This window comes from Thunnus thynnus, chromosome 15, assembly GCF_963924715.1.
Source record: "Thunnus thynnus chromosome 15, fThuThy2.1, whole genome shotgun sequence".
Classification (NCBI taxonomy): Eukaryota; Metazoa; Chordata; class Actinopteri; order Scombriformes; family Scombridae; genus Thunnus; species Thunnus thynnus.
The window spans coordinates 22264135-22291547 of record NC_089531.1 but is presented as its reverse complement, the minus strand read 5'-3'; the positions used below and the strand labels follow the sequence as shown (position 1 = coordinate 22291547).

Genomic DNA, 27413 nt, shown 5'->3' with positions numbered 1-27413 from the left:
TTGTGTGAAGCAAATATTTATTGGGCTACTACCAAGGAAAAAGAAACAGAGGCTAAAGGGTTGTTATAACATCCAGCAATGTCTTCAGTGGAAGCACAATCACTTTACGTCACAATGGCTGATGTCGCATGTAGCCACATTTAGAATGGTTCCCTCTGGCCTGAAAAACAGAGACAGAAAGAGATTTAAGTACACACGAAATTCACTTTGAACTGACAAGAGTTTTACACACAAATGTTGAGTGTGATCTTTATAAGTAAATAGCTCCTCTACTTTTGTCTTTATAAATATTTGCTTTGACTTGAAGTTTGATATCGATGTAGTGTCTGTATGCTAAATATGTACCTAGCTGGGAGATAATTAGCTTAGCTTAGAATAAAGACTGAAAACAGGGGGGAACAGCAAGTCTGGCTCTAGGCAAAGGTAATAAAATACACTGCCACCTCTAAAGCTCACTAATTAATGCAATGTATCTCGTTTGTTTAATCTGTGCAAAAAAAAGAAGTGTTAAAATGACGAGTTGTGGTTTTGTGCCCGACTATTTTTTACTCATAAGCTTTAGAGCTTCTGCTAGGTGGCTAGCTCTTTCCCTGTACTACCAGTCTTTATGCTAAGCTAAGCTAAACCTTCCCTTGCTCCAGCTTCATATGTACTGTACAAACATGAAAGTACTGACATAAACCATTATCACATTAATGTTTTTCTAATAATATTTATAATAAACATAAATGAATTAATTAATCAATATCAAAATAGTCAAACTATTCCTTAAAGACCATTAGATTTTATTTATACCAGTTGAAACCAAGCAACTGAATATGAAATGATATTGACACAACTCACTGAATAATTGCTTAAAATTGTCAATCAAAGAGAAATCATTTAGAGAAATCCGAAAGGCGGGGTGCCCTTGTTTATGGGGTCCCTGTTGTTCTAGTAACTGAGCAGATTTTATACTCAGTACAGAGCTGGCTTCATCACCAGCAGGCTCCCGAGTTGACAACCCTGAGACATCAGTGGCAAACAGCCACAACACAATAAAAGCCAGAAGACAAACTGGGAACATAAAAGCTTTACAGACTGTATCACAAGTCACAGAAACAACACAGTTAACAGTTATGTTTTGATTTTCTAGAAATAAAAAAGATGAGCATCAAACATTTAAAAAGGTCAGTTAATTTATCAGGACTAAATTCAGTCATAGAATGGGCTTGTTTCAGAGTCTTGTTTTGAACAACTTAGACACTCTGATTATTTCCTCTGACCTGCACTGAGTAATGGTTGATTAATACGTAATAATTGGTTTGGTATACCTCAACCCACAGAGTGCTAAATATCAGAGCTCAGAGGTTGGACATTTTATTTACACCTACTAGTGCAGCATAATATAATTATTACAGATAATATGTTTGTCAGGAAGTAAAACAGATTGTATTTTTTTTTCATTCTCCATTTCATTAGGCTTTTAAATCACCAACTACATAAATAGACGCAATGACATTATAGCAAATAGGTGTTGACAACTTACATGGTGCTCTATGTCACTTCCAACGTGTTGATATTTGCATGCAAATCTTTTGGACAGGAATTTAGAAAAGTACATCAAAACCAGGAGGCAAGCTTTGATAGGCACAGGCTCCACTGTTTGCTATGGACTTGTATACTCAGCTCAGTGCTTAACTCAGAGTAGAACAAACAATGAAAAGCTCTAGGCTCAAACAAACACTTTTATCAAGGCAGTGTGCAGGGAGGAGTATAATTTGATGTAGCATGTCTATCCTGGGCAAGTCTCATTAAAGGGACCCGCTTCTTAAAGTGCACTATTCAATGTTTTACAAGGGTGACTCCTCGCTGCCTGATTTAAACTCTGCATCTCCCACAGACCAAGATAAAAGAACTCACTGTCTGGGGTTCCTGGAGATGTCTGGAGCCTCCAAGCCAACTTTCAAGACGGCTGGTAAGGTGATATTTTCTGTGTGTTTTAATTAAATCTTTACTTATCAAAGTGCTATTTTCTACAGGTTTCAATACACGGTGTGTCACGCGCTGAATGCACACAGTTTACAAACACACTTGAGAGAAAATAAGTGATTTGAGATACAAAAGCCACTCTCAAACCCAGTAGTTGCATAAAAATAGAGGGTAAAAAGGCAGCACATCCCAGAACCATTCACATTGCCTCTTGAAAGGCATCAGTGACTTCATGATTCGTAGAATGTGTATTCGACCTGAATGATTTGAGAAATTAAAAAATATTTCACTGCAAATAACAGACACATTTAATGAGCTCTTATGGTTACTGAGTTCATAAATGCTTTTTGCAAATAGCAAATTGATTTTCCACCAGAAACTTAAACACAACACAAAAATGTCTGGCTTTCAGCCACCTCCCTAAATATCATTCAGAGGCAGCTTCTTCCAAGCCTGATCCCAGCCCTCCAGAGTGCCAGCATTTACATTTGTTATTTCCCAGTTTAGGCTCATTTGTATTTGCTCATTTATCATGACTGTTTTGTTGGAAATATTTTGGTGCCTCCTAGGTCTGGAAGTCTGGTCTTTGGAAGGATGGGGTCAGAATATGTGGCCATTCTGCCGTTTCGAAATTATCCAATTGTGAGTTTTGGCATAATCAAGATGCTACAAGGAATGAACTTAAGAGGCACATGCTGATAAAGAGGAAAATCTTCTGATGAAGGGCAGTATTTGATTTAGGGCTTTCAGACATGGCTGCTACACAATAAATGGAGATTTTACATTCCGGAGTGTAAAAGAATTGACTGTGTAGCTTCGTCTCAGATGAGATCCTTGATAGACAGGCGCTTTAGAGGTCTGCCTTATTACTGGTTTCACTTTCAAGGAGAATAAGGCACCACCATAAAAAGGATGCTTCAAACTGTCTTTTTCTCCTCTGTGTGTCAAAGACTAAAGAGACAATTTTCCTGAAGTAACAATCAGGAGATCACTCTCAGCCTGCACAGTGTCCACAAGCAATCTTCTACCTATCTCAAATCAAACTGTCCAAAAATGGAGCTTGACTGTACAATAACCGAGCCATAAACTACAAAGGGCTCTGTTCCTGTCTTTGGTTTCTGAGATGAGTTGCCTCTGACTGCATCCTGCTGGCTTTTCATGTCTGGTCTTTTTTGTGCATATGTGTGTGCGATTAGGGGGACTGAGATCTGCCTCATTGACATTCATATATGCATTTGATGTCAAACAGTCTAAATATTTAAGACACTAGAGGGCAAAGGGAAGAAATCTGGGAGCAGTGAGAAGATGCAGGATTACTGATTGATTGTCCTCATTGATGTCAGTATGTACTGCGGTGTATGCACTTATGCATACATGTCTGTAGGAGTGATTAGCGTCATGTACATGGTTATTAGTGGATGACTAGTATGTGCATGTGACATGGAGTGAGAGAGAGAGTTCATAAATATCTACATCTGTATGTGTGTGTGTGGCGTGTGTGTGTGTGTGCGCTCACTTCACTCTGCGTACCCACATCGCTGTGCGCTGCTGTGTGCGTCTTTGTGTCTTCGCTCACGTCCAAACGATGAAATTCAAATAAAAAATATCAAGGCAAGGATAACATTTGGATGCTGTTTGGATGACAGGAAAATACTGGCCTGGCAGTGATATGCCTTTCATGTCGTCACTTTGATGGTCAATAAAAAAAAAAAAAATCCCTCTCTTTCTTGTTCCCACTTCCTCACAGACAAAAGTCCCACACTATTTTTCACAAGCTGTCTTGCCAAAACCCAACTTTTTCTAACAAATTCAGACGCTTTCTATTATGGAATCCTCTGTCAGACTAAAGCTATCTTCCTGTATGTAGATTTTTTCAAAAGGAAAATTAAATATGTTAGAATAATATTCAACACACATGCTCTCTTTCAAGGTTATCCACTCGCTTCGAATGTTATCACTCGACTAAATGGGCGTCATCAGTGGTTATCAGCCTCATGGATATGAGTTAGGAGGAGCCTGCTATGCCTGCTAGTAGGTTCAGAAGGGTGTTATTATCCATTGGTAAGATGGAGGTCACCTTTGAGTTACAGACACTATCTAGCGGCCGTAGTAATTGTGACCTGAGGAATAGTTCAGATGACGTCAATATAAGATGACTTTATAAGATGGTTTTTCACTTGTTATGAGGAGGTGGGTTGGGTGCATGGCTACATTGTTAGCTAGCAACCTGCAAGTTGCAAGCAAGAGATGACAGTTCAAGACCACTGTTCACCTCCGTAGGGACATTTTCACTGTATTTTACTGCCGTTTAACCTGACAACTACTGCATTCATAACCGATGGTTGCCACATTTAACTACATTTCAAGTGATCATTTTAACCCAAACCATTTTCCTAGCCCTAACCATGTGGTTTTTGTGTCTAAACCTAACCAGACCTTAACCACAGCATTGTCACATCATAAAACATGTAGCATAATGTAACATAGTAGCATATCGCCTACTGGTAGGTGCCACTGTCCTATACCAATGGGTTGATATGCACCTACTAGCAGGTGTAGCAGGCCCCTTCTAACACATATCTATGAGGCTGACAACCATTGATAATGCCCATTCAATAGAGTGATAACATCCAAAATGACTAGGATATCTGAGGCTAATAACTACACAATGCACAAAAGCACAGATGCAGAGACACAAAAGTGTACATGCTGCCGAAATACAGGACAGGAGGAAGGTGATGTGAGAAAGGTGTGACGGAGATTAAAAAAAAAGAGGGTTAGACGAGGTGACAAGCCCAAAGAAAAGGTGGCGGAAAAGAGAGAAGAGGGTGAGAATGAAAAGAGGAGGAGGGTCTAATGGCTGTACAAAACCATGTCCCTTTTTTCATTTTCTTTCTTCCTCTGTGTTCCCAAAATGGCACTGCTGAACCATAAAATGCTGCAGTGCTCACCTCTCACCCTGCCTTGTGTCTGACACAGATCGGGTCGCAACAGTTTGACACCGATAGCCGCCCTCACCGTTTGTTGTAGAGTTCCGGTTATCACCGCCTGCCGCCGTCATCCTCGTTCCCACGTGCTCACCAGAGGCACACAAAAGGAGGCAGAGAGAAAATGGCATTTGAAATTCAGTGAAAATAGAGTGGCACAAAGAGAACGTTGATGAAAAGCATTGCGGAATTTAAGAGGGATTGAAAAAGGTTGCACTATTTCATTTCAAAGAGGGTTTTTGTTCTCTGCCTTTGATGCAACTGAAAAGAGCTTCACTTGATGATGGAAAACAGAATAGATTCATCGGGCTCCTTTTTCATGGAACATCCTACTGCTGCAAATAATACTGCTACAAAATTAACCTTCTATAAAAACACAATCAATCAGAAATTTGCCTTGTGGCTTCCTTCTTTCTCATTCATCTTTAAGTGGCAATCTATTTCATATAAAAAAAAAGTACTTTAGCTATTCTTTTTAGCCGATTGATCTGTGTACTTGAAGCAAATACCTATAGACCCAGTTTATAGAAGTCAAGACAATTCCTCTGGCACAAAGGAAGTGATGCACTTTGCATTTCCAGTTTGTTTATGTCACAGGTCAAATCTGGACTTTTCCTCTATATTTCAGTCTTCCATCCAAGCCAAGCTGATGCTTTTTACACCCAAATGAAAGGGTTTTACAAAGATGCATGGATAACTCTGCAAACGGAACGGAAATAAAACAGAACAATTATACATGCTTCTACACACATGGTTCTGTCGCCTTCTACTCTCTCTGTAATAACACATGGATGCCAACAGTGTCAATCACACGCTACATGTGTTGTCATTCACCCACTACATGTTTAAGTTTTTAGAAGACTTCACGATTTGAAGGGATTAGTGAAGGAATTACTGCCTGCCTCTAAGAGCCATCTAATCACTACTTTATACTCTTTCAATTGTCTGACAACAGAGACAGAAAAATGTCAATAAAAACAACTCAATTGTGTGTTCAGCTATGCTGAAAAACAATTTAAGTGATAATACAGAGGAAGTATGTGTCTATGGCAGTCACTCTTCTTATCATATGGAGGCTGTGCTGCACAGTTTTGACTAAAAATAGAAAAAGAGAGATTAGTGTAGGCATGATTTTCATGTGAGGGACATTTTAATTTGGCACACAGGTGAACTCTGAGAGGTAAGAAAAAAATCACTACTCAGTTTACATAATGCCACCAACTTCAAGGAAAAATTCACTGTTGTGAATATGGTGATTTCTTTAAACTGGGTCACCTATGTAGTAGAAATGTGCAGTTATTTTTTAATTTTGTGACCTATGACTATAGAAAACAAAGAAAAGGTTTGTAGATTCCCCATACCGCTCTTAAGGGGGAATCCTACAACAACCAGAATGCACTGAACACATCCCATCCAATTAGACCGACTCACTCTACTAACAGTGTGTTCACATCCAACAGAGCACCAAAGACAAAGTTAGCAGAGACAAAGTTAGTGAGCAGCGGCATAATATCTCTTCACTGAGGCTTATTTTCATTTACAAATCGTTTTTCCTCACCGACTCTGGATACATTGCAGCCGTTTTCAAAGGATCATAAAACAAACCAGCGTGCTGGAGTCAGTTACGTTATGCCGGATGACGCATTTTGTGTCACCTGGCAGACTTTTGCTGGCAAATGAGCGGGGAGCTCTGGGTGAAGGCAATATGGAGGGAAGTTAAATATTGGTCATTTGCATATACTACCTACACTGTATTGATACAATGCTGGTTGAAAATCGGCAAAGTTTCCCTTTCAGCTAGCAGCTCTCCGGTAGTTGAAGATACTTTAGTATGGGCCAAAGTGATGAACCAACTGACCCCCACTGCCATACCTAGAGCCACATCAATAAAATCAAGGGCTTCACATATATTTTTGGTCATGATATGCAGTGGGTATAAAGTTCTGGGCCTTTAAGTTGCTAGAACTGGCCTAAATAGGCAGACACAGTGAGGTAAGGCTAATAGGAGTCATTGGCATTCAAGCTGTTATAGTGAAAGGCCTCTGCTGGGGCCGTGAGGTCCCATCTGATCATCAAGGGGAACAGACATGAGAGAAAAAAAGAATGAAGCAAATCAGACGGTTGATAATATGATCTAAACAAGCAACGCCTTAGTGCTTGAACCCAACTTTTTAAAATGCCGACTGCAGCAACACTCTGTTTAAGATAAACCAAATCAGAGCATCAGATAAAAGACAGAGAATGTTTTGGTATAATCTATTAAGTAGTGCACCCCCTTCTCTTCCTCTTCTCCCACACTTTTTTTTCTCATTCACCTCATCACTCTCTCTTCTGTTCCTTCATCTCCTCCCCCTCTGTCTTTTGTGTGAAGAGATGGGTGGAGGTGTTCCACATTACTGCGAGCTATATGCAGAGTTTAGCTGTGCTCTGCGCACCTCCATGCACTACGGGGTGCATGTTGACTCATTTAGCATGTCAAGACATGAGGAGGGAAATTGTCACCTTCTCTCCAGCTAAGTAATGACATATAATCTGAGGAGGACCTGTGTGCTGCCTACATAGGCTTTATTTATAGCATCATTATTCCAGGTGTAGACGAGTCTTTTAGAAGCCCAAAATTCAACTGTTGAGTTTTAGGACTCCAACCACTCATTTACTTCTCTGTTGTTCCGCTCCCTCTCCCCTGGTTCAACTTGGCAACAGTGCCATGTAAGTTTAAAGAGCTTTGTTAAATATTGATAATGGGTTTCATTGACTCAGTCACATCTTTACTCATTTCACCACAACTTGGCGTATTTCTCCTGCACTAAAAATAGCAGAGAGGAAAAAAGCAAACAGCGTGTGAAAGCGTGCGTGTCCTTTGAGCAGCTATTAGACTATCTGTTTGAAACTAACTGAGAAATGGGCCCCTACAGCGACTGCTGTTCACTGCAAAAGGTGAATGAGGCCAGCATTAAGAGTTCTTCCTAAGTTTTATACCCACCTTTCAGATGTATGATGTGTCACAAGCAGGCGCATCCAGACACACTTACAAGCACAAACAACACTCAGTGCGAATAAAGACACAACCCACTGCGAATCAGCTTTTAACTTCCAGTAATTACAAATTATGAATATAAATGACCCCAGCCTGGGCACATTTTTGGATAGAGTCATCATTTTGAGAACAATCAGCATGCAGCAGCTTTGAAGGTTGGAGTTACACGCAGATATACTCACAGACACGCTGTGCTCAGTGGAAAATAAGCAGATTCAAAGATATGCACTCAATATTTGTACTCAGACACATTAATAACAATGAAAACTGTGAAGTTTTTACTGCTGTGAATAAATGGCTTTATTTTACGTGACAGAGATGAATCAATAAAGTCACAAAATGAGTGTCATCTTTGTCCTGTTGCTAGACGATAAGCTGACAGTTGCACAGTGCAAGTAGTGGCAAATTCAGTGATGGCTGCGTTCACACAGGATGCATTTTTCACCTCCTCTGTGACTGTCACAACTAACAAGAAAGTGTAAAATGTTACATCTATAGATATAGCATGCTATAGATGGGTGGTAAGCACCCAATTCAACACTACTGTGTTTCTCCTTGGTGTGTCTTATTTTTTTCTTTCAAAGCATTCTCACTTATCACTTATCCTTATTGCTGTACTGCTGGTTTTCTTTGCTCAGAAATTGATCTATACTACTGTTGCTACTACCTTTCTGAAACTTCTGTCGCCAACCCAATACAATGGAAGTGAATGGAATTTAGTTTGTCGGCCTTGCAGCATTGAAAAATTCCATTTACAAAAATTCAACAGGCCATGAGCACCACATAAAATCCCATTCAATATCCAAATTCAAAGCTTTGTAAATTCAGCAGCTCACCATGAGGTCCATGCTGTACTGCACCCACTGGGAGATCCACTGATATTTAGACGTAGATTCTACTTTTTTGCTTCGCAGACATCTTTACGGTGAGATTGCTTCCTCTTACATGTTGATGAGCCATTTTTGCTGCGATGCAACTATTTAATTGGTGTTAAGGCTTGAACACGGAACATGGGTTGCACATAAGCAAACACGCTGTGAAAGGTCTGCATGGCTCTTTTTTTTAACAGGCTGTCTATACCAGACGTTTTCTCAATAATGAGTCTCACACATGCCAGACGGAGCACATACGCTACACGCTTTTCATCAATACAGCTGTCTGCAATACAGCTGTTGACATGTAACAGGCTCGTACTTCACACTTTATGTGTGTAACTGCACCAAAGCATATTCTTACATCTATTTTCTTTGGACTCTAATTTTGTAAGTATTTTGGTGTATTTGTGTACCTTTATTTCAGTTAAGAATCACCAGCCTGACTCAAACCAGGCACGTTGCGGGTCATGGGCAGTGTCTTAACCCCAAAGCCACGGGGACATCCCATAATTACATGGATTTTGTGTACTGTAGTTGAACGCCACTACTGGCCTGCTGTAGTGCTGCTCTCACAATCCATGGCCAGTGTAAACAAGGTGCCATATGACTTATTTTTTCTTTTCCATATCAAAACTTACCTTCTGGCAGGAAGTTGGATCTACCAATCAGCTTGTTTAGCATGCAGAACTACTCCATGCATTGTTTAGATTTAGGAGGTGTAAAAATCAGCTCCTCTGCAAGCCTCTGTGACCTTTGGTGGTCCAAAACACCCCTTTCTGCATAGACCCCCAAAAACATTTACATGTGTCTTTGTAGAACTATAATTCCAGCCTAAGGCAGCTGACCTGATGTCAGTCAAATGTGGATAACACTGAAAACTGAGCCAGCACACCTCTTGCTCTAAATAAATCTTACTCACAGAGAAATATTGCCTCTAAATATCTTTCATTCAGAACGTAAAGCTACGGCTGAGACATGTTCTACTTGGAGAGCTCGCGGCATCATCAAAAGCCTGTTTGCATCCAAAATGTGACACTCATGGGATGGAAGAAATGTGTACCAACTATAACCAAACCACTGAAAAAAATGATAAAACAGTAATGCAGCCTTAAAGAACCTCTTCACTCATCCTCCCATGCAGAATGTATAGTCTCAAAAGTGGAAAATGGTGTATATATGATAGTGAAGGAAAATGAAAACCCATCTGTTCTAAAGCTCTGCCATTTTTGCATCGCCTTGTGATGGTCATAGGACTTATTATTAAAGACAGCCTGCCTCCTTCTCAATTAGGACAGAACAGACACAACATGTGGCAGCATGAAATTCACTGTGACACCACTAGCGAGCAGTGCCAACAAAGAGAAAGGGGAAAAAAACAGTAAGTGTGGGGCTAAGGGAATAAAATATGATGGAGAGGAAGGGTGAGGAGTGGGAGGAAAGATGAGGAATGATCCCTGATTGTGCTTGTCTTATGAGGGGCATCCATCAGGAGTGACACCCCGACAAATAACCCCCCCCCCCCCCCCCCTTTTTTTTTTTAACCCATATTCAATTATATAGCGTCATGCAAGTTTTTACACACAGATGCATACACATGCACACGCCCATATGTAAACGCAAACTGAAGCGCACATGCAAAAAACCCGCACATTCATACAGACACTTGCACAATAGTCACGTCTGATTAACATGTGTGCAGCATATTGCACTTATATTTAGCATAATTCTTGCAGAAGATTGTTTAATCTCTACTGAGCAAGATGTATTGCACAAAGGCAGCACTTTTATATGTAATACAAGTTGACAGTTTCATGAGATAAAATAAGAATGAATGGAGAGTTGAGTCGCAGCTACACCGTGCATGTACAGACTCCCACGTAAATTACAGTTGGACGTAAATTCAGCAACACACATTAGAACTGGCTCAAAAATATCAGAGACAGGAGAAAATGAGATTTTAGCAGCCTCACCTGTTGGAAAGGAAAACGGGGACATCTGAGTCCTGGCGGACAGTTGGCGCGATGTACCTGGGCTCCAAAATGCTGGTGGAAGAGAGAAGATAAAACAAGTGATTAGAAGAATATAAACTAGTGATTGAAGGATAGTAAGAGAGAGAGAGAAAGGTGGAGAAAAAGACAGATAAAGAATATGCTTGGGGATGAGAAGGAGGTAATCAATGTTTAACTAGTTTGAAAGCCAAGAAAGTGTCAATGAGGAGCAGGTCTTGAGGTATTCCTTTGCAGATAAACAGTCTCACCATGTTGGGCAGCTTTGCCTTGGCAAACCCAATGAATAAGTAAAGAGATGAGTTCAGTGAACTGTCTGTGTGTAATATTTCAGAAATACAATGGAACCGGGGTAAAAATGCCACAATATTTTCAGGAGAACAATTTGGTCAAATTGCTTTGGAGACTTTCTATAAAGAAAAGGTAACAAAACACCTACACTGCAATATCACAGAAATGATAATGGTGTTGAAATGTATTTTTGATTTCCAACTGATCTTGATCATGTCATGACAGTTTGAGGAACTGCTTTGTTCCTGCATAGAATCTCTTGCTGCTATTAAAAGGTGCCATTTCTAATATGGAGCCATATTAACATCAAACAAATATCTCTCACTGAAGCCACTATGTGCAGGATTTGGACATTTCGTTGTTTGGAGAGTCCTAGTAGCAACCTACCACCAAACCCCCAACCCGTCCTCACAAAAAAACAGTATAGGTCTAAAATTCAGGCCAGCAAAAACGTCATATAGTTACATTTTATGCCATCTAGCAGCCATAGTAATTTTGACCAAGGGAAGTGGCACAGTTCAGATGGCGTCAATATAAGGTGACTTGATAAGGTGATTTTTGCCTTGTTAGGTGGAGGCAGGTTGGGTGGATGGCTAGATAAATAGTGGACACTTTGCTGCAGGAGACCACTGTTCACTTCCGGTTTGCAACTGTGAGTATCATGTTTCCAACCGTGAGTCGGGACATTATTTTGAAAACTATAACATTGTGATGTTTACTGTTGCCATGACAATGAAGGTTACGTAAGTTTAATGAAGTATACCCATGTTTCAAGAGAACAGTTTAACCCCAACCATGATCATTCCCTAACTCTGACCAAGCGGTTTTTGAGCCTAAACCTAACCAAACCTTAACCCAGGCGTGGACCGGCCATTGAGATGTTAGAGAAATTGATGTTTGAGAAACTTTTTTTCCCAGCCCCGGCATTATATAGCCTGTATACAGATATCCAATAGGTCATCTTAGCTGCAGCAACGGATAAAAAGAGAAAACCCACAGCTGGTGGTGCAGAGATGGTGCACTTTGCTGGCTGACGCTGAAAAGTGTGCCAAGATAACAGATTTATTCAAGCAGTCTGCAGGTGATGATGAGGACATTGGCGAAGAGGCAGAAACATCAAAGGGGAGTGAGCAAGGAGCAGGTGCTTTGTCATGCTTACATGCTATGTGCTGTGAAATAACTAAATGAACTAACTAAAGAACGAAATGTTTTTGTTAACCTTGGGCTTTCAATGCTAGAGTCCCTCTGCAGGTTTGACCATTTCCAAGGTTTAACTAGTCAGACTCAGAGAGGATTATGCTGAATGTCACTGAAGTGTTCAAAACAAGGTCATCAACTTCAACTGTAAATGGGTAATATCAACATGTAAATTTGATAATTTTCTTCTGGACTATTCATCAATTCTTCTTCATTATAGCCTATAAGACATATAATATTTGATAGCCAGCCCAGCAATAAAAATTATTTGTGAAACACTTACTCTACAGTCTAAACAAACAGGTGAACATGGCTCCAAACAAGAAAGGGAAAGGATGGAGGTGGAGGGAGCAGGAACCAGCACAGATCCAATTAGAGGTGTGTGCACTATTGAATGTTATTATGTGACTATGTGACTATGAAGTAAATTAGAGCACAATATATCATTCATATGATCAGGGTGGACTACTTCTTTATTAAATTACAAGATTAATGGTAATTTTGCTGCATAATACACCACATATGTATTTACCTATGTCAAGGTTGGACTATTTATCATGAATTTAATGAGTACAACAATATTTGATGCTCATGTCAGACAGTCTAAATGATGTCTGTTTTATGCATTTTTAACAAACAGATGAACCTGAGAGAGAATGTTTTGAGGAAGTCTTTTCAGGCACCTCTATGGAGACAGGTATGTGTGACAACCAGCCAATGCCACTGAGCAATGGAGTTTAGTAAGTAATTGAAGCACAGATATGTTTTGTGCTCTTACTGATTGAATACAACTAATTACAGGTTATCTGGAAAATTCAGTGGCAGAGTCAGAAAGGGAGAGGTTTGATACAAACATGTTGTGTCAGATTTGTTGTATCAAATCGGGGCTGCTTGACAGCAAATTCCTGGGCTGCTTTTTGTTGCCAGTCCGCCCCTGCCTTAATCACAGCGTTGTCACACAATAAAACATAATTATTTTTTAACAGTGATTTGTAACAGTTTTGGAACTCTGGAGTGCATTACTACAGCCACTAAATGGCGTCAACGATGGGTTGTTTTTGCCTGCCTGAATTTTAGACCTACTGTATACCGTTGTTTTGAGGGAGTTTTTTGATCAGAATGTGTTGCAAAGTCCCTCAGATCCAAATCTCTACCTTGAGAATGAAGGGGCCAAAGCAACATGTAGAGTGCACCAATTTCCATTCTTCTACTGACAAACGTTTCACACCAGCAAAATACTGTGATTTTAACAATGCTTGAATCATATAAAAGTTCACCACATAGCAACTCTGAATATTCGACTTGTCTTTTGGGTACAGTGACAGTTTGGAGTGTGAAATGGTCAAGCAATTCCTATGTTAAAAAAATGCAAAGGGCTGCTTTGGTGGGCTGTGTTGCTTCAGGCACCAGTGAGATGATCAAATACCATCCAAGATGTCTAGATGGAGTAATATATACGAGTTTAAAAGCTAATTAGATGCCACAACACTGCACAGTAGTTCATAATATGTAAAGTTATTATGGCAGCGAACATTTAATCTTTCGTCACAACACGAAACAGTAAAGGGAAACAGTAAAAATGTAGCATTCAAGTTAAAAAGCAATCTACAATGAATATTCACCAGCAAATAAATTTGATTGGGCAATGCAGAGACTTGTACATTAATGTTGCTTTGCAATGATGCAAAAGTTGAGCCATTTTTCTTTTTCTTTTTTTTTTTTCTTTTTTGCCAAACAACCTTGTGTCAATGCAGTGGTCCCATTCAAATGATCAAGGGAGCTGCTTTTTTCAGTGTTGTTCTCCATGGAATTATTAAATATAATCTGTGTGTCATGACCTTTACTTGAAGAACCATAATGAAAACCAAGAGGATCCATTACCACTTCTATACCAATCGTAGCAAAGAGCAGGTTTTATGTCTCTACAGGGATGATTTGGTTCATTACTAGAACCATAAGAAACTGGTATGAGTCTCATTCATACCTGTGTGCCAGAACTTCTGGTAATAAGTGGAAATTCTTATGTTTATTCAAAAGATTAAGAATGAACCAGTGGTTTGAGTAGCTGGAAACATCATTTCCCTCAGACTCATTACACTGCTTCATGCAAAGTTTGCTTTTGTGTCTGCCAAAACAACATTGTTTTATGCTGTGTTGACAACAATTTTATAAACCTAAAAGGGAACGTGTGCCAAATTGACACATTAAAGTCTGTTTAAAGACAGAGCTGCATGAAGTCTTATAAATTGCCTCAAGTGACGAGACTCTAGGAAATGTTGGTTGGGTCTCCAACTTTCAAACTCCAAGTTTGAAAATGAAAATAATCTGGGAATGTGGAGTTAGAGTGGTCTATATCTGTAGCCAACTCCTCATCTCTAATTGCTCTAGGCTACATTGGCTGCCACTACCATAAAAGACCTGAATCTCTGACCAAACTGTTGGCGTTTAAGTTGCATTGTGGGTAACGTAGGCACTGGGTTTTGACAAGAAAGAAGAATGTGTGGAGTAAAAACAGATGCTATCGCTGGTTCTGTTGCATCCGTTTTGAACTGTCTATTGCAAGTCCAATAATGTTATAGAAATGTAATGGTAAATCAGTGGTACTTTTACAGATATAATAATAATAATAAAACACTGTAATAAGAAAAGGGGTGCACAGTTAAATGAATCTTATTAAAAAATAATTGTCATTAATCAAGTTTTATTAAATATTTACAACAAACAATTAACGATAAAGTCACGTTACCACAGCAAAGATGAGCAAATTATCTTATTAGAGAGATAGAGGAGAGAGCGAGAGAGAGAGAGAGAATTGACAGTTGCAAAGAGGAGGTTATTTATCATGATGCAAAGCACTGCAGTTATAATAATAGTAATAATGCTTTGTCATTTGCATTTCGGCTGGAGAGTAAAATATCTTGTGATACAATGCGCTCACTCATAGCACCATCCTCCGTCTTTGAGCATTTGAAAATGCCAGAATGTGGGCGGTGGGTTTGATCCAAAAGCAGAGCACGGACTGAGGAGTGAGTTCTGAAAGCCAAAAACCTCAACGCTTGGCAAGTTATCTTTGAGTCATAAGTAATGCTCAACAACTCTATCACATTCCCACAAGCATATCATGGTCATTTTGTGTTCTGATGCGGTGAAAATCTCACTTATTGTATCCTTAACTGTTGTGACGGTTTCTACTTTGCTTTCTAAGTTCTTTTTTGTTTTTTTTTTCCCTCTAAATATTTTATGAGGAGCTGAAAGAGGTCTCGGGCGTCTTCTCCCAGGGACTGAAGGGTTAACATGGGGGCTGGAGAAGAGAGAGAATGAGAGAGCAGATTTCCTGATTGTGAACAAACACATTGATTGGACCTATAACCAAGTCTGTGTCTCGCATGCCCACCTCAAAACCAATCTATGGATCTCTCTCATAGACTATTAGACTCATTTTGTGGTAGCTCCCTTTCCACCCCCAGGCAAACTGTCACGGGAGGTGCAACTGCCTTCTCTAGGGACTTTGAAGTATTTTCCTTAAGAGCGTATATCATGACACATAGAACCTCTTTTTTTGTTGCCTAGTTACAAGATTTCTCAGCCTCCTTACTTAAAAGATTGCCTCAGCCGACTGAATTCTCATAAGCAGAATCCACAAATCAAATGAACATGCTGCTGAGCACTGGAGCTAACGAGTGCATCTCCTACATGAACAGGTTAGATATGCTAACACACATAAAAAAGAACAAGGATCTGTAAAGTGGTCATAAGCAAAAAATGCAAGACAACATGGTGAAGAGGTGCTAAACAATGAAAGTAGCACTGATGCAGTTTATAGATCTTCAGGGTCAAGCTCTGATTATATTTTTTTTTATCTCTGTTTCACACATTGCCATTCTGGCGCTTTCTACTTTTCTCTGATTTGCTCAATCATACACTGATATAAAATATACACACATGCACACGAGTTCATGCACACACGCAGACTTGAAGACGGAAAAGGCCACCTGCCAGAGAATAACAACAGACCTACACTAATCAGCAACAACATTAAAACCACCTGCCTAATATTGTGTTCGTGCTGCCAAAACAGCTCTAACCTGTCAAGGCATGGACTCCACAAGACCTCTGAAGGTCTCCTGTGGTATCTGGCACCAAGACGTTAGCAGCAGATCATTTAAATCCTGTAAGGATGCAAGGTGGGGCTTCCGTGGATCAGCCTTGTTTTTCCCGCACATCCCACAGATGCTAGATCGGATTGAGATCTAGGGAATTTGGAGGTCAAGGCAACATCTTGAACTCTTTGTCATGTTCCTCAAACCATTCCTGAACAATTTGTTCAGTGTGGCAGGGTGTATCATCCTGCTGAAAGATGCCACTGCCATCATGAAATACCGTTGCCATACCGTACCGAATACCGTTGTTCTCTGCTTGGTCTGCAACAATGTTTAGGTAAGTAGTACACCTGTCTATCATAGCCAGCATTAACTTTTTCAGCATTTTGTTTTACAGTAGCTCTTCTGTAGGATCAGACCAGACGGGCTAGCCTTCGTTCCCCACATGCATCAATGAGCCTTGGGTGCTCATGACCCTGTCGCTGGTTCACCGGTTGTCCCTCTTTGGACCACTATTGGTAGGTACTGACCACTGCATACCAGGAACACGACACAATCCTGCCTTTTTAGAGATGCTCTGACCCAGTCCTCTAGCAATCACAATTTGGCCCTTGTCTAAGTGACTCAGATCCATCCACTTGCCCATTTTTCCTGCTTCCAACACATCAACTTCAAGAACTGACTGTTCACTTGCTGCCTAATATATCCCACCCCTTGACAGGTGCCATTGTAACAAGATAATCAATATTATTCACTTTACCTGTCAGTGGTTTTATTAGCTGGAAGAAGAGAGACGAATGCAAGAGGGAAAACTTTGACTTGTGTCTCTGCCGCTCACACACTTACCCAAGTTGAAGGGCACAACAGGTTCAAATGCACAAGCTTTATACCTGCCAACCTCCTCCTCTCACATACCCACAAACGTGTCTTGTTTCTGACAATCCAACATTTGCAACAGCCCATCGATCAGGCTGCTAAAACAAACTATTTGGCCACTCACTTCTTTTTCTCTGTTTGCCAAGAGTGGAACATTTTTAATTGTCAATTTGTTGTTCTGTTGTGTCTTTTTTTTTTTTTAGTTTGAATGCTGTGGCACCCAACTGCCAGCCTAGGTATGCCAACTCCACGACACAATAAAAGGAGCTTCACTTAATTGCTCTCTCTTAGTGGCAGTATCTAATATCTCAGATTTGATTACTGAGACAGAAGAGGTTTAAATCAATGCTAAAAAAAATATGGTTAGGGTGGCTGAGTGAAAAGCTGGGAGAGTAAAACACTCCGAATTCAGAACGTAAGCATATATATAGGACCTTGGTTTTAACTGAGTGGCCTTGGTGTTTTCAAAGAGAAATCCAAATAGTAACTATCACCCATTCACAGCACATTCTCATCTATACTCCTGTGGTTGATAAAAAAGCTCTTTAGCTTCTCCTTATCAGATTTTTCCTGCAGACTCTATCCTTTCTCTCTTTCCTATAAAACTTTAATAGCAGAATATTTAGGTTATGGTCAGCACCAGAACAAGAACAGGTAGGCATATGAGGCGTGTGTGTGTGTGTGTGTGTGTGTGTGTGTGTGTGTGTGTGAGGGACAGAGAGAGAGAGAGAGAGAGAGAGAAACAAAGAGGGAAAGATTTTAAAATATGTCAGTGTCTGAAATAGTTCTCATAACTTTTTCACACTCTCTATAAACATTTACTCGCATCTCTGCATCAGCTGTTTTGCTGCCAAAAATAAAACTTTTATAATGTCTCCCTCCATCACCATCTCACACATTTTACAATCTCTCTCTATCTATCTCTCTTTCTCTTACTCAGGCTTTGCTCCGTGCATCTCATTTCTCTGCTGACACCAAGAAACCCCCATATTGCCACTTCCACCCAGGGGGAATGTGTGTTGCAGCTTCAGTAATTATCCTGCTGGATTGGAAGTGCTGAGGCCAAAAGGGGAAACCTCAGAGTGCAGTAAACCTTGCTGTCAGTGTCACCACCACACATGGTAAAAGAAAGTGCAACCCAAATTTAAATAGGTCATCAACAGAAAGGGCAGAGTGAGCAGAGATAGAAAAATAGAGAAAATAGAGATGTTCTGGGGTTTTTCTTTTCTTTCTGCTTACCTGACACTGTAAACTCCCCACAGAATCAAGACAAAAGCCAAAATAAAGCAGGAAAATGCACTGAAGAAGCAGTTTTTAATCCTTTTGTGTATTTGTCATGTGAGTAAACATATTCATTAAGCATATTCACTGTGTGTTCACAGATGTAATGGTAGAAAACCAGAGAGAGAAGAAAAGTGGTGAATAAAGTTTCAAAAACTGAACTTTCTTTTCCAAACTTCCACTGCAAACTTTGTTGCATTTACCAAACAGCTGTCTGTTCTCTTGCAAAAGTTCTCATGTAAATGGTTTCTGTATGGTAAATACGCAACTTGGATATGTGCTCCATTTTTAATGAGGTAACTGAGCCCCATTTCTACATGGGTTGAGCTACTAACTTAAGATGTTTCCCCAGCAAATCTGAAAATTAAATTACAGTACATGTTAGAGAAAAACAATTATATCACTGTTCTGACTGCTCATTGTGATTGGCTGACAGTTATGTCAGTATCTCCTTGATCCATGCACCCTGAATGCATCACTGTAAGTACCACTTTTCTTTGTGTAACTTTTCGCCCCTTGTATCTTAGCAACCACTAGAGCTGCCAGCTATCTGTAACACAGTAACCAAAATTAGCAGTTTACTACTGAGCACAAGTGAGTGGAATCAATTTTGTCAAACCTTTTGTTATTTGATGATAATGTTCCAAATGAAAGGTTTACTTCACTTCACTTTACTTCACACGACAACAGAATATATTAGAGTTTGTTGTTACTTTCTCATTCAATATTGCACTGAGTAGATGACTGAATAGTTTTACACAGCTGGCCAAGAGATGTTCAAGGAGGTAATGATGGGGTTATGAAGGTAATATAATAGAAGTAATATACTGTAGTTAGGCAAAGGTCATTGACAGTGAACATACTCTATGTGCTAGCTGGTATTACAGCAACAGCATAATATACTGTATATATTTGTGAGAGCAGGAATTAACAGATATTTGAGTGAGCCTCTGATCAGCTGTGAATGGTGTTTAACTAAGCAATAATATAAGATAATTAGTGCTGTGATGCTGTGGGTCACTGCAAAGTTATATTCACTTCATAGCAAATCTCCCCCTTGATTCAGGTTTTAAGATCTGAACTCTGGGTGCTGTTAAAATTCATATAATCAGTAAACCATTATATCAAGGAAATATAATCAGAGAGATGTAGCTAATATAGCTGTTCAGCTGTAGGCTGTATCAAATAAAACTACACATCTATGACACATCACACAGTATATCACTGCGTCATGTTTAATAATATATGAATCAAACTAGTATAACTGTATAAGGCTAATACAAAATTTTGTGACATGGAAAATTGTGGATGATGGCAATGTCATATTGAAAATACTGGCTTACCACCTACAGTGTATATTTGTTAATGCTAAAATTTGAATCTCAACAATATATTCACCTGATGGGTGGGAGGATAACCAGGTCTAACAAACCGATTTGGGTTGTGGGGTCGAGGACCTCGACACCAAGCATTCACCAACGGAGGGGCTGCCTGATGGGAAGGAGTCGCCCTGTAGGGAATGTTCTGAGCGACTGAATGCACAGCTGTGAAAGAACAAAAGAGTTAGGAATTAAAGACGGAAAAAGTTATGTGAAAGAATGTTGGACGCATTTATCTTCTTCGGTCTTTTACAGTAGTTGGTTGATCAGACCTGCTGAGTCCCATTGCAGTCCCAGATGATTTTTAAATATAAACAGTCATTTTAAAAACGTATATGATACACATGCGGCTAATATTTTGATAATTCACAATGAGATATAAAGTCTTATGGTTTGTGATGAAGGATCTTAAGTAGCTAATTCACATTTTCACTTCTGCACTCCTAAGGATTTAATAAAATTCAACCAGAGAGTAAATAAGTGTTTATTTGTCAAATGCACTAACTTGTAAAGTTTCCACAGTGGTTGAGTCACTGCAGCTTCTAAACACCTTGTTATCTTGTCTTCTACTTCAACACACTCAAACACACATGCTGTGAATCAGAATTAACACAGAAAACAAAATGTCTACATGATCGCCTTCCCAATTTAAACTATTACTACAAACAGTATCAGTATCAAAGAAGCAACATCTTCAGAGAGGCAACTGACTGTATCATTAAATTTAGGTGATTGTATACTCGAAAAAATTGCAAATTGGATTTAGCAAACTTAACAGACTGACATCTATGATGTCAAGCCAAATTTGACTTTGACTTGCAACATCTTATTTGAAACAGAAAACAGGAGGATTCATTGAAAATATGATGTAAAAGTCATAGCTTTTTTGCAGTATATTATAGAGTATAGCCCATTCCTACACATTTCTGTTGGATCTAGGCTTTAAAACTGGTTTGATTACTTGTCCATGTTGTTAAAATGTCACTTTATTATTTATGTTAATATTAGACCACCTCAAACTGTGCCAGAGATCTGTCCGTGTTCCGTGTTGAGCTCGATAAAAGGCACAAATTAATTGATGTCACAAACAGTAACAATACCACTGGTGTGAGATAGAGACCACCAATTGTCTCTTCCACGGCCTCATTTGCATCTGCTAAACATACCGAAATAATTTGCAAATGATATATTGATGTTTTAAAAATGCTACAAACAGAGCCTTTGAAGCACAAGGCATGAAGGTTGCTGTAGCATTCAGCTAAGTTATCCTCGCAAAATAAATGCGCTCAACCAGCGATGATCATGATAAATTCTTCATGTGACCCACCGTGAAACATAATACCCATGCCTCTGCACACATATCTCCCAACACGCACACACATTTGACAAAGATGCCAAGGTATAAGCTTACCTTTGGCTCTGTTAATGGTAACTATCTGCTGAAAGGTGCAAGGTCTGGCTTTCTCCTGAGGGGCAGCTGCTTGCTTCATGCCTGCCTTGGCAGCACTAGCCCAGGACCTGGCATTTACACCCACGCCATCTGTACCTGCAACTGCAATATGCACAGCAAGGAGGCAAGGATTAGCATTTCACATGCGCACTGTATTGTCTGGCCTGTGTCATGTAAAGTGTAATGCAGAGGGTAAGCTTAACAGAAGTGTGTTCTTTTACACTGCAAAGACATTTTCAGCAGTCCCCCTCCCCTCAGGGGATCAACAAAGTGCTATTGAATCAACAGGGGTATGCTATCAGAGTGAATTCTATCATATCAGCACTGGCTGTAAACTGCTGGAGGAGTGCCAGCACTATGTATCACATATGCACATTTATTGAGCAGGGCAGAGCTGCCTTTAGCTAGTTGTGCATCTGCTAAGAAGTAGAGGGGAATTCAAGCAGACCTGAAAATAACTGAATTATATCATTTTTGTATCTATTTTATTATCCCACATAAAAATAAAACATTGCTAAGCAGAATACACCTATAGTGCTGCCATGATCCCACTGTAGAAGGCAATGTATGTACTGTACAGGCCATTCTCCCCACAAAAATTAACAGTGTACTTGAGTTGTTGTTGACTTAATTCATATCTCTGTCCACTGTTCTGTTCTACACTAACAGCCAGTATGGAAGGCTCACCGTGTAATTCACTTTGCCACTGCACAATAATCCCCTCATTATGAAAACATTTTCCCACTGAGTCATCCAACTGAGGAAGTACTTCACAGTGTGTTAACACCTACACAGAGAGACACAGTGTTTGCATGTATGTTTGTGGGTGCGCATGTAGGCGGGTGGGTGGTGGACTTGTAGGGGATTATGATACCCATCGATAAGGTTGTTTTGATTAGGCTGTTTTGCTATCGACACAACCAAGGATCAAGAAGCAGGTCCCAAGTTTGGGAAAGTAAACAAAATAGCGAAGCTTATAGGCCGCCTGCTTTATTGCAGAAACAAATGAGCTTCATTAAATGAGTTTTTAAAATGGCTGAGGGAAAAGGGCAAAACTCAGTGAGCTGGATTGTTGCAAAATTTGCACTCAGCAAGTTCTGAAAGCCAGCGTTTCTGCCTGGGACAGGTGCTGCTGCCTCTCTCCTGCCTTTAATTAGCTGAGTATGACGGTGTCATTAATATCAATAATACATTGTAGGACAGGGATGTTTGTGTGAGTTTGAGCATTTGTTCCTCCAGAGATTATTAAGAATGATAACCGGAATATTTATACAAACTGATAGAGGGAGAGGCATAAAGAGACAGAGCTAGACACAGCTAGACAGAGACACATGGCAGATTTATTACCTCTAGGAGGCGGCAGGTTGTTGGCCTTCAGTACCTCACAGCTGATGGTTGGAGAGTTGTGTTGGCTGGCCGAGCCAAATGTTTGAAGGTCCAGCACAGATTTCTGGTCTCCTGCGCAGATGGAGGACACCTCATGGGGCACATTTTCCATCTTCCTCTGATGGGAAGCTCCAGTATCCTGGCGGTGGTTTTGTGAGTGAGTAAGCCCTCTTTTCCCCTCTTTGGTATTTGGATTCCCATTGCGCAAGACACACAATGCTAAAGGTTTCTTCGGGGGCTGGAGAGCTGGGAAGTCAGCCAGTAGGTCATAAGCTTCCTGCTGCGTTGGGGCTGCTGGTGTTGCATTGGTTTTCAGCTTTGCCTGATGTGCTTCTGCTTTGCCTTGGACAGGAGCTTGCCCTGGCACAGTCATGCCACTTGCCAAAGTGTCAGTGGGGATGACACGAGGGTTGAATGAAAAGGAAATCTCCCATTGGCCTTGCACCTTCCCTGAGGCTGGAGCCGCTGTGGGTTGTGGTAGAGTGCCAACCTTGACGGAAGATAGTGCAGGAAAGTCCTCCTCACTGCTAGAAGATGGGGAATCCTGCCTGCTGTCAGAGCTTGATTCATCGGGTGAGTGCAGAATTTCATTTTCCTCCATGTCGGAGTCACTGACGTCACTCACTGGATCATCACCACTGCTATTAGTGGCACAACTACGCAAACCAGGTAGAGTGACAAAATCTTCATCATCACTGGAACTGCTGTCTGAGCTGCTTCTAGTATCCTGTTCATCCTCACTTGCGCATGTATCCGTACGTTGTTCAGAAGGAAGTGCAGGAGGATCTTCCTCATTTGGCAGGTGTGAGGTAGGGTCCTCAGTGGCAGGGCAGGGAGAAATCGATGCTGGAGGTTGAGGTTCAAGTTTTGTCCCTGCAGTAAAGGGAAGCACTGGTGAAGCACTTTGTTTGTCACTTCTGCTGCCTGACTGTGGGACCTCCTCCGCATCTTTCTCCTAACATGACATATGACAGTGAATTGTTAACATAAACATAAATTACCTTAATCTTTTAATTAAAAAGTTTTGAATAGAATAGAATTAAGATAATTGTAAGGTTTGGATATTTTTTGGATTGAAAAGCATAGGATTACCAAGACCAAAAAGAAAAAAAACCCTGAAAACAACTAAAGCCTCCAAAGTCATCAAGCTCACCAAATTTCTTTTCCCCTCTGTCGCTTCCTTATTTGGTTTAATCTTTTCTTCCATCACAGGGCTCAGTACCCGCACAGGCTCTGCAACATGGGGATGTCTGCGGCCCGAGAGATAAGGGCAAGGAAGGGTGAAGTCAGTGTGGTATTTCTGCTTGTTCTCCTCACACTGTGTGCTCAGACTCAAAGCATCTGTCTCTTTCTGCTGCTCCTCAGCCCTAAACAGGGAGAGAAACACAAACATGTGTGGGAGTGCGGTGGGGTTAACATCTTTTATATGTAAAAGGCCATCACGCCGTGATCGCTACCACTATAAGGTTAACTTGCTCATGCAGTCTTGTATTCAGCCTTTTTCAATGAAGAAAGTGAAGTGATGCTGGAAACAGGTTTAATTGGAGTCACTGGCAGAGTTTTCTGTTTTTTAAATCATATTTTAAGATTTTTTTTGGTAGGACCCAACATGGTTGACCTGGAGGCGTGTTAAGTGCTGTCTGTGCACCACCATGATTTTACTTTAACATTGCCATATTTGACTGTACTTTTAGTTGAACCTCACATTTGGCCTGAGAGCATGAATCACTGAGTCCATGGCTCCATCCTGCAAGTGAGGTGCAGCACCCGCTTCAAACCATGACTTTTTAATGAGGTTACTCTTTAGTCACCAGCCTGTCGACTGTCGAGCCACGATGCGGAACAGACAGTCCAGTGAGACCAGGGATGCTTATGATAACGGAGACGTCATGGAAGCTCCTGGCAGCCGGTGAGCAGATGCCGTACATTAACATTATCCAGTGAGTCTATGACTTCATGGCAGCTCACCTGATCTGCACTGTAATGTTGAAATCTAGATTAGAAATAGGCCCAAACTATCAATTTTCTATAGGCCTACCTGCTTTGGGCAAATGTAATGAATTTTAAAATGTCACTGTAGCTGATAACAAAACAGCTTGTATAGCACTTCAGGAAGACCCAACTAATAGACTGTTAGACCTCTTCCCTTCTGAAAAAGGGCTGCAGAGTGTATGGAACACAATGTATGTATTGTAAAAACCCTTGATTCATGACTTTACCATTTATAACTGCAGAGAGGATGGCTTATTGGAAAGTAAAGCCCATGAGTATTTAATAATGGATTACTAACATTTACGACTTCATTATTACCTAATAAAAAAGAAAAACACCAGCCAAAGAGACTTGATAATCCAAAATGTGTTTTTATCAGGGGCTTATAACTGATCTATCAAGCATTAGTGGATAATTATTAAGCTCCAATAAAGGTGATGAACCCTTTATAAAGAGTGCCTCGTTAGAAAGTGTCAGTGTATTCTGCTTTATGATATTACAGTATTAACTTCCATGCTTAGTTAGAGCTATTGAGCAGCCTATTCCTGGAGAGTCATATGAGATGATACCACGCTTGAGAACAAAATGATAAAGCTGCATCTCAGGGATAGCTCATCAAAGCTGATATATCATATAATCAGTGGTCAAAGAAGTATTCAGATCCTTTACTTAAGTAAAAGTACCAATACAGCAACGTAAAAATACTCCATTACAAGTAAAAGTCCTGCATGAAAAATCCTACTACAGTAAAAGTACATAAGTATTATCAACATTGTAGTAAAAGTAGTGGTTTGGTCCCTCTAACTGATATATTATTATATATGACATCATTAGATTATTAATACTGAAGCATAAGTGTGAAAGCAGCATGTTACTGTTGTAGCTGCTGGAGGTGGAGCTAGTTTGAACCACTTTATATAGCCTACAGTTAGATAGTTTAGTCTAGTGGTTCCTAACCTAGGGGTCGGGCCCCTCTAAAGGGTCACCAGATAAATGTGAGGGGTCGTGAGATGATTAATTAGAGAGGAAAGAAGAAAAAACAAAGTTCTGATACACAAATCTGTTTTCAGATTTTGGACTTCTTCTCTAATCTTTGATTTTTGGTGAAATATTTGATCATTTGAACATTTATTAAAATGAAACCATGTGAGAAGTTTAGATGGAAAAAATCACTATTTGGTGGAGCTGTTAACAACTCATAGACATCTGAAATGTGATCCCAACTACACACTGCTTTTTGTAAGACATCAAAAGCCAAAAAGGTTGGAAACCTCTGGTCTGATCTTTAACAATGTGCTGTATTTTAAAAGCTTGTTATATTATCCATTGTGTCAAATCTTCATCTGAAAAGTAACTGAAGCTGTTAAATAAATGTTGTGGAGAAGAAAGTACAATATTTCCCTCTGAAATGTAGTGGAGTGGAAGTTTAGAGTAGCATCAAATGGAAATACTCAAATAAAGTACTTAAGAACAGTACTTGAGTAAATGTATTTTGTTACTATCCACCACTGCATATAATATCATAGCTAAGTAATAAAAGGTAAGAAACCATCACTTTCACACATTTTCAAACACATTCATAAGCATATCATGATGTATTACAGTAGCTGGACAACGTAATCAAATATCTTAAGCTAACGTTATGTGTATTTTGTGTTTTATTGTGCATATAGATAACACTAGTTATGGACAGTTTATGTGTCATTCTAGTAAACTCGGCCTTACCGATGACTTATTTTGTCATGTGGAGTTTTGCAGTCTTTGTTCTGCTGTCTCTCAGGCGATCTTTGACATATGTCAAGCTTCTCTTTGACCTTCATTGTTCTTCTCCAGATTTCTTTGCAAACGCGGTCAAACTGGTCGTTGGGCACATGTGGATGAATCCAGGTGGAGCGCGGAAACGGCGCCAGAGCGCTCACGAACGGTTTTGGAGTCGGTGGCATCCAATGATCCTGCTGCAGCATCGTTTTCCCTCTCTTGTTCATACTGATTGGCTTGTCAATGTCTTGTTACAACATTCAATCGTTTCTTTTGAACAGGCTTTTTTTTTTGAAAGGAAACAATGAACTTCACAGGCTGCCATAGCAACCACTTGAAATTCGGAGATGTTAATTCAACGGTAGATTAGACAATTTCACAGTTTCAGACGCTACAAATGTGAGTTTATCTCTCCGTGTATTTCCTGTTGCGGTGTTTGCTAATGTCAGAAGAAGAATGAAAAAGTTGGACGTGACTTGTAGCAACGCAAATGCAAATATCCTGTGGGCAACTCTACAGTTATGTACACAACAACTCTCCCAGAATGGTCTAGGCTATGAATCATTCCAGAGGCCTAACACAAAATACCGCGAAGTTGAATCTGTTTCTCTGAAGAAGATGCAATAGGCCTACTATATCCAAAGAATATCTGATCAGGAGGGACAGGAGCTGTCCAATGTTGGCAAAGTTTAATGTTGCGGGAAGTCTATTTATGATTACTGCCATACATGTGGCCAAGGGTCGAAGGCCAACGCACATTCCATTATCCCGACTGTTTCCACGCAGGGCGCATTGCGGGAAACTAATTATACCGGTCATATGCAAAA

The 27413-nt window shown here is 40.1% G+C and overlaps 1 protein-coding gene across 1 annotated transcript; it reads right to left on the bottom strand.

The window, feature by feature from the left end:
- LOC137198282 (uncharacterized) lies at positions 1 to 27011 on the bottom strand. The gene is made up of 7 exons (XM_067611991.1): positions 26554 to 27011; positions 23990 to 24203; positions 22798 to 23791; positions 21412 to 21552; positions 20020 to 20165; positions 10841 to 10912; positions 1 to 160 (listed from the first exon to the last, which is right to left on the bottom strand). Exons 1-7 carry the CDS (start codon positions 26811 to 26813, stop codon positions 110 to 112), a joined length of 1878 nt encoding a protein of 625 aa, XP_067468092.1. The 5' UTR covers positions 26814 to 27011; the 3' UTR covers positions 1 to 109.
- Positions 27012 to 27413: the final 402 nt, after the last annotated feature.